A 16,281-nucleotide genomic window follows, 5' to 3' on the forward strand; every position below is an offset into this window, starting at 1 on the left:
TACCCAGATCCTGGGTCAGACGTAACAACCCAGTGTTTGTGTAGTTTTTGTGTTACCCAGATCCTGGGTCAGACGTAACAACCCAGTGTTTGTGTAGTTTTTGTGTAACCCAGATCCTGGGTCAGGCATAACAACCCAGTGTTTGTGTAGTTTTTGTGTTACCCAGATCCTGGGTCAGGCGTAACAACCCAGTGTTTGTGTAGTTTTTCTGTAACCCAGATCCTGGGTCAGGCGTAACAACCCAGTGTTTGTGTAGTTTTTGTGTAACCCAGATCCTGGGTCAGGCGTAACAACCCAGTGTTTGTGTAGTTTTTGTGTAACCCAGATCCTGGGTCAGACGTAACAACCCAGTGTTTGTGTAGTTTTTGTGTTACCCAGATCCTGGGTCAGACGTAACAACCCAGAGTTTGAGTAGTTTTTGTGTTACCCAGATCCTGGGTCAGACGTAACAACCCAGTGTTTGGGTAGTTTTTGTGTAACCCAGATCCTGGGTCAGGCGTAACAACCCAGTGTTTGGGTAGTTTTTGTGTTACCCAGATCCTGGGTCAGGCGTAACAACCCAGTGTTTGTGTAGTTTTTCTGTAACCCAGATCCTGGGTCAGGCGTAACAACCCAGTGTTTGTGTAGTTTTTGTGTAACCCAGATCCTGGGTCAGGCGTAACAACCCAGTGTTTGTGTAGTTTTTGTGTAACCCAGATCCTGGGTCAGACGTAACAACCCAGTGTTTGTGTAGTTTTTGTGTTACCCAGATCCTGGGTCAGACGTAACAACCCAGAGTTTGAGTAGTTTTTGTGTTACCCAGATCCTGGGTCAGACGTAACAACCCAGTGTTTGGGTAGTTTTTGTGTAACCCAGATCCTGGGTCAGGCGTAACAACCCAGTGTTTGGGTAGTTTTTGTGTTACCCAGATCCTGGGTCAGACGTAACAACCCAGTGTTTGTGTAGTTTTTGTGTTACCCAGATCCTAGGTCAGACGTAACAACCCAGTGTTTGTGTAGTTTTTGTGTTACCCAGATCCTGGGTCAGACGTAACAACCCAGAGTTTGAGTAGTTTTTGTGTAACCCAGATCCTGGATCAGACGTAACAACCCAGTGTTTGGGTAGTTTTTGTGTAACCCAGATCCTGGGTCAGGCGTAACAACCCAGTGTTTGTGTAGTTTTTGTGTTACCCAGATCCTGGGTCAGACGTAACAACCCAGTGTTTGAGTAGTTTTTGTGTTACCCAGATCCTGGGTCAGACGTAACAACCCAGTGTTTGGGTAGTTTTTGTGTTACCCAGATCCTGGGTCAGACGTAACAACCCAGTGTTTGGGTAGTTTTTGTGTAACCCAGATCCTGGGTCAGGCGTAACAACCCAGTGTTTGGGTAGTTTTTGCGTAACCCAGATCCTGGGTCAGGCGTAACAACCCAGTGTTTGGGTAGTTTTTGCGTTACCCAGATCCTGGGTCAGACGTAACAACCCAGTGTTTGTGTAGTTTTTGTGTTACCCAGATCCTGGGTCAGACGTAACAACCCAGTGTTTGGGTAGTTTTTGTGTTACCCAGATCCTGGGTCAGACGTAACAACCCAGTGTTTGGGTAGTTTTTGTGTTACCCAGATCCTGGATCAGACGTAACAACCCAGTGTTTGGGTAGTTTTTGTGTTACCCAGATCCTGGGTCAGACGTAACAACCCAGTGTTTGTGTAGTTTTTGTGTTACCCAGATCCTGGGTCAGACGTAACAACCTAGTGTTTGGGTAGTTTTTGTGTTACCCAGATCCTGGGTCAGACGTAACAACCCAGTGTTTGAGTAGTTTTTGTGTTACCCAGATCCTGGGTCAGACGTAACAACCCAGTGTTTGGGTAGTTTTTGTGTTACCCAGATCCTGGATCAGACGTAACAACCCAGTGTTTGTGTAGTTTTTGTGTTACTCAGATCCTGGGTCAGACGTAACAACCCAGTGTTTGGGTAGTTTTTGTGTTACCCAGATCCTGGATCAGACGTAACAACCCAGTGTTTGGGTAGTTTTTGTGTTACCCAGATCCTGGGTCAGACGTGACAACCCAGTGTTTGGGTAGTTTTTGTGTTACTCAGATCCTGGGTCAGACGTAACAACCCAGTGTTTGGGTAGTTTTTGTGTAACCCAGATCCTGGGTCAGACGTAACAACCCAGTGTTTGTGTAGTTTTTGTGTTACCCAGATCCTGGGTCAGACGTAACAACCCAGTGTTTGGGTAGTTTTTGTGTTACCCAGATCCTGGGTCAGACGTAACAACCCAGTGTTTGAGTAGTTTTTGTGTTACCCAGATCCTGGGTCAGACGTAACAACCCAGTGTTTGGGTAGTTTTTGTGTTACCCAGATCCTGGGTCAGACGTAACAACCCAGTGTTTGGGTAGTTTTTGTGTTACCCAGATCCTGGGTCAGACGTAACAACCCAGTGTTTGTGTAGTTTTTGTGTTACCCAGATCCAGGGTCAGACGTAACAACCCAGTGTTTGTGTAGTTTTTGTGTTACCCAGATCCTGGGTCAGACGTAACAACCCAGTGTTTGTGTAGTTTTTGTGTAACCCAGATCCTAGGTCAGACGTAACAACCCAGTGTTTGTGTAGTTTTTGTGTTACCCAGATCCTGGGTCAGACGTAACAACCCAGTGTTTGTGTAGTTTTTGTGTTACCCAGATCCTGGGTCAGACGTAACAACCCAGTGTTTGTGTAGTTTTTGTGTTACCCAGATCCTGGGTCAGACGTAACAACCCAGAGTTTGAGTAGTTTTTGTGTTACCCAGATCCTGGGTCAGACGTAACAACCCAGTGTTTGGGTAGTTTTTGTGTAACCCAGATCCTGGGTCAGACGTAACAACCCAGTGTTTGAGTAGTTTTTGTGTTACCCAGATCCTGGGTCAGACGTAACAACCCAGTGTTTGTGTAGTTTTTGTGTTACCCAGATCCTAGGTCAGACGTAACAACCCAGTGTTTGGGTAGTTTTTGTGTTACCCAGATCCTGGGTCAGACGTAACAACCCAGAGTTTGAGTAGTTTTTGTTGTTACCCAGATCCTGGGTCAGACGTAACAACCCAGTGTTTGGGTAGTTTTTGTGTAACCCAGATCCTGGGTCAGACGTAACAACCCAGTGTTTGAGTAGTTTTTGTGTTACCCAGATCCTGGGTCAGACGTTACAACCCAGTGTTTGTGTAGTTTTTGTGTTACCCAGATCCTAGGTCAGACGTAACAACCCAGTGTTTGGGTAGTTTTTGTGTTACCCAGATCCTGGGTCAGGCGTAACAACCCAGTGTTTGGGTAGTTTTTGTGTTACCCAGATCCTGGGTCAGACGTAACAACCCAGTGTTTGGGTAGTTTTTGTGTTACCCAGATCCTGGGTCAGACGTAACAACCCAGTGTTTGGGTAGTTTTTGTGTTACCCAGATCCTGGGTCAGACGTAACAACCCAGTGTTTGTGTAGTTTTTGTGTTACCCAGATCCAGGGTCAGACGTAACAACCCAGTGTTTGTGTAGTTTTTGTGTTACCCAGATCCTGGGTCAGACGTAACAACCCAGTGTTTGTGTAGTTTTTGTGTAACCCAGATCCTAGGTCAGACGTAACAACCCAGTGTTTGTGTAGTTTTTGTGTTACCCAGATCCTGGGTCAGACGTAACAACCCAGTGTTTGTGTAGTTTTTGTGTTACCCAGATCCTGGGTCAGACGTAACAACCCAGTGTTTGTGTAGTTTTTGTGTTACCCAGATCCTGGGTCAGACGTAACAACCCAGAGTTTGAGTAGTTTTTGTGTTACCCAGATCCTGGGTCAGACGTAACAACCCAGTGTTTGGGTAGTTTTTGTGTAACCCAGATCCTGGGTCAGACGTAACAACCCAGTGTTTGAGTAGTTTTTGTGTTACCCAGATCCTGGGTCAGACGTAACAACCCAGTGTTTGTGTAGTTTTTGTGTTACCCAGATCCTAGGTCAGACGTAACAACCCAGTGTTTGGGTAGTTTTTGTGTTACCCAGATCCTGGGTCAGACGTAACAACCCAGAGTTTGAGTAGTTTTTGTTGTTACCCAGATCCTGGGTCAGACGTAACAACCCAGTGTTTGGGTAGTTTTTGTGTAACCCAGATCCTGGGTCAGACGTAACAACCCAGTGTTTGAGTAGTTTTTGTGTTACCCAGATCCTGGGTCAGACGTTACAACCCAGTGTTTGTGTAGTTTTTGTGTTACCCAGATCCTAGGTCAGACGTAACAACCCAGTGTTTGGGTAGTTTTTGTGTTACCCAGATCCTGGGTCAGGCGTAACAACCCAGTGTTTGGGTAGTTTTTGTGTTACCCAGATCCTGGGTCAGACGTAACAACCCAGTGTTTGGGTAGTTTTTGTGTTACCCAGATCCTGGGTCAGACGTAACAACCCAGTGTTTGTGTAGTTTTTGTGTTACCCAGATCCTGGGTCAGACGTAACAACCCAGTGTTTGTGTAGTTTTTGTTTTACACAGATCCTGGGTCAGGCGTAACAACCCAGTGTTTGTTATATTTTACCTACAGAAAATCAAGCCTGTTGTAGGATCTTTATTGTTTTTCATTGTGGTATTTTATTATTATATACGTGAAATAATAATATAATTCATTATATTATTATAATAATAATATTATAATAATTCATTGAAATGATTAAGAACAGCTGTAAGTATATCATGTTATTTGTTGTAGTTAATTGTAGTTTAATGTATGCAGATTAATTAAGTTTTAAATATCGTTTGGCCTGGATGTTCATGACAGTTAAACATTCTCAAGACTGTCAGCTAATTTCCATTTAAAACAGTAAACGTCATTGTGTCTGGATAGGGTGTTTCTGAGAAGGAGAGTTTTACATGTTTAATGCAGTCATTTACACGTGTGTGCTCATGTCACGACACAATGAATCTCAGAGATGAGCTGAAATGTCACACAGTCATGAGATCTGAGTCGTTAAAATGCTCTTAATTACAACTGACGCACACACATACACACACACACACAGGGCTGAGTGCGAGACCTGCGACACACGGTCAAATATGAATAATTAAACACACATCAGCTAATATTAGCAAAGCAGCATTAATTACAGAGTCCAACTGACACCTAGACAGACCATAATTACAGCGCATACTGTGTGAGTATTATGGGATGGTGTGTCACTGTTGCTATGGATTCCAGATTATGGGCTGTTTCTGTATTTGTGTGAGACGTATGTGTGTGTGTGTGTGTGTGTGTGTGTGTGTGTGTGTGTGTGTGTGTGTGTGTGTGTGTGTGTGTGTGTGTGTGTGGCTGAAGGCGTTTCTTCTGCTGGAACTGAACACATGAAAACTGACTCACCGCTCACAGTCTGTCTGTGTGTGTGTGTATGTCATCAGGATGGTGTGAGTTACGAGGTGCGCCGCTATGATGCGTCCAAGTACGTGTGCTTGAGTCTGGAGGGGCGGAGCTTCGACCAGGTGTCAGGTGAGCTGCAGCGGAGGCTCCTCACCTACATGAGCGGCGGCAACGGACAAGGTGAGCCAATCAGAGCCCTGCACACAGACGCACAGCCAATGGAGCGTCAGCACTCTGTGGAAGCTTGTTTCTATTATATATATATTTTTTAACAACTTTTGCAAAATATTTTTTTTATTTTAACACTAAAATAAAAAGTTTATACAAACATTTAAAATCCCCCTGGGGTGAAAATCACCACAAAAATCACTGTGGTGTTTTTAATTAGCTTTCAGACAAACCATGTTTAAGGCATGTAATGATTGACTACAGGATACAGGATTACAGGTTAATGTAATATATTGCATATATTTATCAAAATGCTCCTATTTATTTATGTTAGTCAGTACGTGCTGACTAGAGCCTGTGGAGCGTGTGTCGTGCTGTCCGTAGAGTTTCAGCAGGTGTGTGTATCTCTGTGGCGCAGGTGAGGTCATGAACACGCCGGTCCCCGTCATCTTCACCGTCTTTCCTCGTGACGACGGCTCGCTGAACCGCCGTCTGGTCGCCGCTCTGCGTATCCCGTCAAGCTTCCAGATCAGCCCGCCAACCCCGACGGACAGTTCCCTGCGGATCGAGGACCGGCCCGGGATGACCGTATACGTCCTGTGAGTAAACACACACACCAGTGTCCAGTGGCCGTTCTCTAGCGGCGACGCTACCAGCTAAAGGCCCGTTCACACCAACGACGATAACTATAGAGATAGCGATATAGTTCTGAAAATCGTTCTCCATATTAAAGAATAGCAGAGTTCACACCACAACTATAACGAGAAAGATGAGGGACAATAGCGTTGGGATCGCTTTCAGAATGATTTTTTTCAAGCTGTTGAATGATAAAACACTGACAGCCAATCAGAATCCGCACATTTAAAATGGCAGACGACATTGTGGAGAAGTTAATCGCTGAGTTACAGAAAAATCTGTTTGACAAGTCGAGCCCTCTTTTCAAGGATACGTTAAAAAACATTATGCATGCTAGCAAACAGTGTACCAAAACTACCTCAGGTATCCAGCGCTAGTTTACCTCAGGTATGCAGCGCTAGTTTACCGCAGGTATGCAGAGCTAGTTTACCTCAGGTATCCAGCGCTAGTTTACCTCAGGTATGCAGCGCTAGTTTACCTCAGGTATGCAGTGCTAGTTTACCTCAGGTATCCAGCGCTAGTTTACCTCAGGTGTGCAGCGCTAGTTTACCTCAGGTACGCAGCGCTAGTTTACCTCAGGTACGCAGCGCTAGTTTACCTCAGGTACGCAGCGCTAGTTTACCGCAGGTACGCAGCGCTAGTTTACCTCAGGTACGCAGCGCTAGTTTACCTCAGGTACGCAGCGCTAGTTTACCTCAGGTATGCAGCGCTAGTTTACCGCAGGTATGCAGAGCTAGTTTACCTCAGGTATCCAGCGCTAGTTTACCTCAGGTATGCAGCGCTAGTTTACCGCAGGTATGCAGAGCTAGTTTACCTCAGGTATCCAGCGCTAGTTTACCTCAGGTATGCAGCGCTAGTTTACCTCAGGTATCCAGCGCTAGTTTACCTCAGGTGTGCAGCGCTAGTTTACCTCAGGTACGCAGCGCTAGTTTACCTCAGGTACGCAGCGCTAGTTTACCTCAGGTACGCAGCGCTAGTTTACCGCAGGTACGCAGCGCTAGTTTACCTCAGGTACGCAGCGCTAGTTTACCTCAGGTACGCAGCGCTAGTTTACCTCAGGTACGCAGCGCTAGTTTACCTCAGGTACCCAGCGCTAGTTTACCTCAGGTATCCAGCGCTAGTTTACCGCAGGTACGCAGCGCTAGTTTACCTCAGGTACGCAGCGCTAGTTTACCTCAGGTACGCAGCGCTAGTTTACCTCAGATACGCAGCGCTAGTTTACCGCAGGTACGCAGCGCTAGTTTACCTCAGGTATCCAGCGCTAGTTTACCTCAGGTATGCAGCGCTAGTTTACCGCAGGTACGCAGCGCTAGTTTACCTCAGATACGCAGCGCTAGTTTACCGCAGGTAAGCAGCGCTAGTTTACCTCAGGTATGCAGCGCTAGTTTACCTCAGGTATCCAGCGCTAGTTTACCTCAGGTACGCAGCGCTAGTTTACCTCAGGTATCCAGCGCTAGTTTACCTCAGGTACGCAGCGCTAGTTTACCTCAGGTATCCAGCGCTAGTTTACCTCAGGTATGCAGCGCTAGTTTACCGCAGGTACGCAGCGCTAGTTTACCTCAGATACGCAGCGCTAGTTTACCGCAGGTACGCAGCGCTAGTTTACCTCAGGTATGCAGCGCTAGTTTACCTCAGGTATCCAGCGCTAGTTTACCTCAGGTACGCAGCGCTAGTTTACCTCAGGTATCCAGCGCTAGTTTACCTCAGATACGCAGCGCTAGTTTACCGCAGGTACGCAGCGCTAGTTTACCTCAGGTATGCAGCGCTAGTTTACCTCAGGTATCCAGCGCTAGTTTACCTCAGGTACGCAGCGCTAGTTTACCTCAGGTATCCAGCGCTAGTTTACCTCAGGTACGCAGCGCTAGTTTACCTCAGGTATGCAGCTGATATTGATTCATTCGAGAGTATGATTAAAATTTGTCAAAAGACGACAACTCTCTAATCAGGGCGACGGATTCTCCAGACTCCTCTCGTGTTTTAAGGATATTGTGTACCCAAAATCGCCTGTTTTACGATAAAGACTGTTATCGTTCGTTGGTGTGGAGGCGTATATATTGATCTTTATAGTTCTAGTTATCGTTGTTGCCGTAACCGCACCTCTGTCTCCCCCTGCAGGCAGTTCGGGGGGTTCGCAGGAGAGAGCGAGTTCCGCGCGGAGGCGTCGCGTCTGACGGTCACGCTGGGAGACTCCGCCCCCTTCCAGCGCAAGCAGTACCTGTGCTGCAGCTACGACCCGCCAATCAAACCCTACGGGCGGAGGAACGAGGTGTGGTTCCTGCAGGACGAGCCCTGAGGATCTCTTCGCTTCGACAGCGCTTTACACAGGACAGAGCGTCACAGTAATAAGCAGAACCAGTGATCACACACAGGCTAATTCTGTTGTAAAGCAGCTCTATGAAGACAATATTGTTGTTATTCAGTTCAGTTCAATAAAACTGTGTCGGTGTTGCAAAGTTCATCAATTATGAATTCAGTTTCAGCTCTACGGTTGAAAATTGTGTCGTTATTCACTTTGAATCAGTTCAAGTTGATTCAGTTAAAGTTGATTCAGTTCAGTAACTACTTGATGTTGCGAAAAGGTGTTTGTTATATTATTTAAATGTATTATTGTAATATTTGTCCATCCATCTATCTATCTGTCCTACTCTCCGTCAATAAACCATCAAACTTCAAGGCTTCAACACATTCACACACACACACACACACACACACACACACACACACACACACACACACACACACACACACACACACACACACACACACACACACACACACACACACACACACAAACCCTAAACAGATTTACTACATTTATAGCAGATATTAAACACTGGTTAAAGTCTGTCCACACTGTCTCTGATCATGTAAGTAACGTCATCATAGTTACAACCACAGATGAATTAAAGGTCCCGTTGCATGCGATTCCATGTTTCAAAGTTTAGTTAGTGTGTAATGTTCTTGTTAGAGTATAAATAATATCTGTAAAATTATAACGCTCAAAGTTCAATGCCAAGCGAGATATTTTATTTAACAGAAGTTGACTACAAAAAACGGCTGGATTGGACTACACCAGTGGTTCTCAAACTTTTTTGGTCGCGCCCCCCTTTAATCCTTTAAAAAAATCTGACGCCCCCCCTCCCAAAAAAATTTAATAATATATATATATATGCGGAACGTTTTTTTACAATGAAAAACGTGCAATGATAAACTTACAAGTGTCTTTGATCTAGGAAATTATTGAAGGCCTGCTTTCTGTATTTCTCCTTGAAAAATGAAAAATAAAAAATTACAAAATAAAATAAAAACGTGCAATGAAAAACAGGAATAGTTTTAATTTGTCCTGTCATTGAATCAACAGTAAGAGATTAATGAGGATAGGAGCAGGCTTCACTCAATTTTGATAATACACTTTTTAGAGTGCTGGCCTAAAAATATAATACATAAGAATAGGACAGAGGCCGCACTATGCATAAACGTTTTTTATTCGTTGCACAAACGCGTTTCGGCGTGTGCCTTCTTCAACAGTAAGAGAGAATAATAAACCAGAACTTTAATTTTTAATTTATAATTAAAAGTTAATATATAGCAGCTTTGGAGAGCGCCTCACGAGCTCAGCTTCTGGTTGGTCTTCTCACCAGAGCGCGCACAGCAGCGGAGTGCCGCGTTCACAATAGCAGCTCGTGATTCGGTCCACTGAAGAGGTTTTTTTCTTTGGCGAGCAACTTCTATGTTGGGCTTGTTCCAACGGTCTGAAGAAGAACGATTCATTGCCGTTCGTTGCCGCTTTATAAAAGAAGAGCGCTACCGCTTTCACGCACTTGAACGCCGTAGTAATGTAACGGCTATATTTTTATTTATTTATTTTTTGCTGATCTCCCGCGCCCCCCCTGCAGTAACCTTTGAGAACCACTGGACTACACCCCTCTACATCCTGCTTTAGTGACATCACCAGAACCGTGTTTAGACTAACCTCCGCCCACAGGAACACAGGCGTATTGATGGCGAAATGTCAACAGACGGTTGATGTTATCTATAATCGGATACCGCAAAAGTTTAATTGGAAGTTGTTAGTTTGCTCTGTCCATTTCACCACGGACTGTTTTTCTAACCTGGGATAATATCAAGCAGGCTTCTCTCAGCGTTTCATACTGACGAAGGGGGCAATTTCAACTATATTCCAGCAAGCGGTAAGTACAAGTAGTGATTTAATATGTAAGAAGCGATCAACTTCACATCGTTTCTCTTAGTAGGATGAAAATAATCTTACTTAAACTGTGATTAATATACAGAAAGCGATCACAGAACAATCCCTTTCCAATCGCCCAAGCTGTCAATCAATCACACAGCGCAAGTTTATCTGGACACTTGCCAAAACTCGTTATGAAATCAATGACGCTTTTACACTGCACAACGAATCTCTTACTGTATTTATATACCTCATGTTTGCATTGGAGAAATCATTAGTGAGTGCAGAAACTGCGTTGCAATGATAAGATCTTTTTTCACGCGATCAACAGACTGTCATCTGCTCAATGCTCATCATCACTGCAATTTTCTATGTGATTGAAATAGATCTAAATACTTAAAAAACTTCTCACGATTCGTTAATCCCGATAGCTGTAATAGTAAAAACGTATAATAGCTGTAATAGTAAAAGTTTTCCAGATAGTTCCACATGTAATGCCAGATATTTCATATGCAAGCATTTCAGCCAATCACAGCAGAGGGCGTTTACACTGAAGTCTCACAGCAGACACGCCCCTTCAAACAGAGTGTTCACACCAGGGAATGAAATCAGGCTAGGAAATATGCCTTTTATTTCTAAATTATAACACTTTTTGATCTAAAAAACATACTAACATTATAAGGGCACCCTAGGAAACATTCTAAAATAATAAAATAATCCATGGAATGGGACCTTTAAAGGAGCAGCTGACGCTAATGACCACAACTGATGATGATGATGATGATACAACCCGACGTCAACCCAACTTTCATTTCCAACCAAAATCATCCTGACTGACGTTACTACTCTCTTCTCGAGGAGTTTGACAGAAATGCAGTAATAAGTACGATATTTGTCTTCAAATGTAGTGAAGTTAAAGTAAAAAGTTTCCAGAAAAAAGCAATAATCAAGTAAAGTACAGATAGTCAAAAGTGTACTTTAGTGCAGTACTTGTGGGATAATGATGTAGTGAAACTAAAGAACAGTGTTCTGCATGGTGTGAGCCCTCAGTACTGTGTGTGGCCATGAGGCGGCGCTGTTGGGCTGGGGAATAAAGACCAGACCGGAGTCCACGGGTGATTCTGTGCTTTAACTCACACAGTAAACCAGAGAACACCACACACTCCAGTACGTGCTCTGTTACTGTCCACTTCTGATGATGATGATGATGATGAAGAACACACTGATGACATCAGCGCTCACCTGTCGCTGGAGTTTCACTGACACCATCGCTTGTGTCATTTATAGTGTGTGAAGAGCTGTAACGTGACACATGATCTGCAGTGTGTGTGTCTGAACAGAAACACTAGAACACCGAGAAAATATACAGGTTTTATTCCTCCGTCTACATCACACACACACACACACACACTTCAGCTGTCACCTACTCTACTGTTATGACCTGTGAGTATTTTACTTACATTATCAAAAGGAATTTACAGAATCATCCAGAGAAACACACACGCATACACACACACACACACACACACACACACACACACACACACACACACACACACACACACATTAAGCATATGAGGTGGCCATTTTCATGGAGCTTCTTGTTTTCCCAGCACCATAAAATCACATGCAAATGTAATTTATAGTGAAAAAGAAATGTATTAGGAACACAGAAAGGCTTCGGGGGCGAGGACGTTTTTTCATGTTTTGCCTTTGAATTAATATTAAACATTACAAAATCACTGTTTAAAAATCATTTAAAGTTCATTTTATGTTGCACTGAAGTATGAAGTGGGAGAAGTATGGAATAAAATCACTTTCAAAAATAATCGTACGTAATTCAAAACATTTGTGTGTAATTTTAATATACTCGTGCGTAATTTAAAACTATTGTATGTAATTCTGTTTTTTGTCAGAGTTGGATTCCAAAATCTACGGCCACGACAGTTTACAGATACGCGATTTTGTGTGTTTTTTAGAGTACAACTCTAAAATGTACGACTGTGACAGTTTACAGACACAGCGCTTGCTTTCACAACAGCTCTGTTACACACACGACACGCGAATTACGACCACGAACTGCGGTGTGCGAAACGACTGTCAAAAATACGTCATCAAGGTCACAGGCATTACTATCCGAGGGAAGACGAATCGATTCAACGAAGTGCGCATGCGCCCCACTAACGTTTAAACCACTGGCGCCGAAATGGCGGATCAGCAGCCAAGTGCTCACTCCTCGTCTCAGGTAAGTTCATTTTTTTATTATTATTATTTTGTTTTTTTGATCTGACATGTTTAAGCAGTCATCAAACTTGTTCCTGGAGGTCGTGAGGTCGGAGCTAACGTTAAACTCTGCACGACATCGGCCCTCCAGGACCGAACTTGACGACCACTGTGTTTAAGGGTTAGCTGCTAGTTATCACTAACGTTAATAACAGAGAGGAGCAATATTACAGAGATAGTATAGTAGGTAAGATAAGCTCTCAGAGTACATGTAACGTTAGGTGATTAAAGAAGACAGTTGTTTAGGAGGTCATCACTGCAGCCTGTAGCGCGATGAGATCGGGCTAACGTTATATAAAAGAATGAGCAATTTTAAGTGTTGACTTCCTAACAGCCGTGTTACATGCACTGTAATACACAGGTCATGTAATATAAGTGTTCACTGTTTAAGTATTGAAGTCATATTTCATTGTTCATCAGGTTCCATTAGGTGACATCTTGAATACAGCCCAGAATCTGGTGTCGATGTTGACCAACACCTTAAGTGTTGGACAACCGAAAGTGGGGAACCAGTCCAATATCAGTGTACAGTCAGCAGAAGAAAGAAGGTCCAAGTCAAATGTGCAGTCAGTTCAGCAGGAAATGGCTAGGTGTGAGATTCAATGTAATTGTTGTTTTAATAAACTGTATGTCTGTACTGGTGGAATATACAGTTTGTACAGTATATATATATTTTATTACATACTGTATATAAGTTTCATCACACATTAATTAACATTACATCACATATATTAGTGTGCATGTGAGTGTTCTCTATGTTCTGAACTGCCTCAAAATAAAATGTAAGTCCTTTTTAGGTCATTTCCTGGATTCTTCAGAAAGGAAGTGAGGGGTAAAAAACGTTTTGGACCATATAAACGGCCACAGAAAAGCTTTTTGATGTTTTTTTTTCTTCTTGACCAACAATATGAGAAAACACCCAATGGAGAGACAGAATTACAATTTACACTTGCAGGACTTGGGAGAAGATCATTAACTATAACCGAAAACATGACTCATTCAGAGGTAAGATCAATAATGTAATTTTTCTTGTTTTTTTGTGTTGGGTGAATTTCTTTACTCTGTTTTACTCTGCCTTTGATAATTAAGCTATCAGAGGTGCTTGTTAAAGCATATCCAAAACTGGCAAAAATCTGCGGAGGATGGTTACTGCACAAGTGCTCAGGTATGTAGGATCGTTTTGAATTTTTTTTCCTAACCTCTTAAAACTTATGTGAATTGAAATCATACGTGTTTATAGATATCAAAAGGATTTTATCTGTTAAATATTTTTGGTGTATTGTCTATTTCTATATTCTGTTAAATACTTTGAATCATAGGTGGAGGTGGTCAACGGAAATTGACTGTCATCCCTCCTGACCCTGATGGGTATAATGGACAGCAATTAAAAACCGTGAGCAGCAATGGAAAGAGCACAATGTATATAGTTCCTCTGCAAGAGCAAATTGACACAACTCCATTACCACCTGATGCAAGGGAATTCGAAAAAATGCCCAAAGCCCAGTGTACACTCTGCAGCAAAATGGTTCCCCTTCAGTGCCTTCCAGTACACATAAAACACTGTAAGATGGAACATGTGGATCTGTGTATCTCAAGTGATGATGTAAGTGTAAGGTGTTTATTTTAGTCATCATTGAGCTCTAAAAACAAGGTTGATGAGTTTCTGTTTTATTTCCAGTCGATGGAGAAGTCCCCAGACTCCCCACAAGAAGATAATTCAACTTCTTTTGACACTTGGAAAGAGGCGTGTGTTTAAAAAAAAAAAATTATACTGATCTTTTGTTTATATTTCATAAGCTCTGAAAACAGGAATTTTTTTTCCCTACGTTTTCAGGAATTGGAAAAGTCACCAGATATTGAAACTTCAAATATAAATGAAGTCTTGACAGAGAAGGTGAAAATGATATTTATTTATCTATTTATGTGTTTAAAAAAATACATGAATTTTCAGTTTATGGTTTATGCATGGTTCCTAAACAATTGTTTGTGTGTAATTTAACTCAGTATTTTAATGTCACATCAGACTGCCGAGTGTCCACTGTGGAAGAAAAACTTTGACAGTGATGTTATAGAGATACATGCAGCCAACTGTGGATTACGGTAAATTACTAAATAGTTTAGTGTCACTTATCTAATATTAAACATTTAAATGTTTCCTATCCAGAAATTTGAAATATTAAAGCATTTAATTTTTATTTTTGTTTGTGTGCAGAATTGCAGAATATGATGATAACTTCAGTGACCCAATAAATACACTTCAAAGGTAAAAATTGTATATTAAGAAAGTGTTTGTTTTGCTTTGCTGGTACATTTCATGTTTCGTTTCTGTTTATTTCTATTACAAAGTTCTGGGGAGATTCTGAATTGGATCGGCAGTAAAGTTGATCAAACCAACACCTTTTCCATCTGCATTTCTCGGAATGACATCTACAACAGAGGAATGCAGCAGTGGCAGCGCCAAAAGAAATCGTCACCAAAAGACAGACTAAAGGTTACCTTTTTTGGCGAAGCAGGGGTTGACTCTGGTGCTCTTAGCAAGGAGTTCTTAACAGGTATAATTAATTTAGTTCATTATAAAATGTATGTTTTATATTTTAAAGCAGACATTTTGTCAGATCAGATTTTAAACCAGTTGTATTTGTTGTCTAGAAATGATTGCAGAGATTGAAACAAGACTTTTTATTGCTGGTGTAGATAAAAAAGGGAAAAATCCAGTCTATTGTCTCAACAGCTTGGATCGTAACTACTTCAGGTATGCAAGTTTTGATCAGTTAACATTTTTCAACATGTTTCAATAAACCTTTTTGGTTGATTCAAGGTTTTGTTTTATCCACTGTGGTATGGTATTAGAAGTGCAGGAGAAATTATGGCTGTCAGTCTAGCACAAGGAGGACCACCGCCGGTTTTTTTGCGCGTGGTGTTTCCAGTATCTTTGCTCAGGAGATAATGACAGTATACAGGTGACTACCAGTGATGTCACAGATTTGGAATTCTCCCTGCTCATTGAGAAGGTAAAATAGTAACCTGAAATGTAAGTAATATATCGTAATGTTTAAAGGGATACTCCACTTTAAAATGAAAATTCTGTCATCATATACTCACCCTCATGTTGTTTCAAACCTGTATGAATTTCTTTCTTCTGCTGAACAGAAAGGAAGATATTTAGAAGAATATCAGTAACCAGACAGTTTATGGTCCCATTGACTTCCATAGTATATATATATATTTTTTCCTACTATGGAAGTCAGTGAGACCAGAAACTGTCTGGTTACTGATATTCTTCTAAATATCTTCCTTTCTGTTCAGCAGAAGAAAGAAATTCATACAGGTTTGAAACAACATGAGGGTTAGTATATGATGACAGAATTTTCATTTTAAAGTGGAGTATCCCTTTAAAAGCAAATAAGGGATGCCAATAAGACTGTATTCTATTTCTCTGTATTTAGGTTAACTCAACAGATGATTTGAGTGAGTTTACAGATGAGATTCTAAGCTGTGGATACACTGGAAAAGTGTCTGCCGACATAAAAAGCAACATAATCAGGTGCACTGTACTTTTTATTCTCCTCAGAGTACAAAAAGTTTAATTTTACCTGCATTTGTAATCTTATGAAATGTAGTATAGTAAATAACAAAAAGCATCACATTTATCATATAGTACATCAAAATTGAGTTACTGTATTTTTTT

General features: G+C 42.0%; 1 protein-coding gene across 1 annotated transcript in view; it reads left to right on the top strand.

Annotated features, from left to right (window-relative positions):
* The window catches only part of LOC308687646 (heme-binding protein 1-like), a gene marked incomplete at both ends in the record, with an annotated part of 11,908 nt that extends 3,494 nt beyond the window's left edge, over positions 1–8,414 (top strand). The window contains 3 exons of the mRNA XM_081360338.1: positions 5,359–5,497; positions 5,904–6,084; positions 8,237–8,414. Of these exons, the coding sequence (XP_081216464.1) occupies positions 5,359–5,497; positions 5,904–6,084; positions 8,237–8,414 (498 nt within the window). The remainder of the gene's footprint in view (positions 1–5,358; positions 5,498–5,903; positions 6,085–8,236) is intronic.
* Between the last annotated feature and the right edge of the window lie 7,867 nt (positions 8,415–16,281).

This window comes from Scardinius erythrophthalmus, assembly GCF_964197995.2.
Source record: "Scardinius erythrophthalmus genome assembly, chromosome: 1".
NCBI classification, from domain to species: Eukaryota; Metazoa; Chordata; class Actinopteri; order Cypriniformes; family Leuciscidae; genus Scardinius; species Scardinius erythrophthalmus.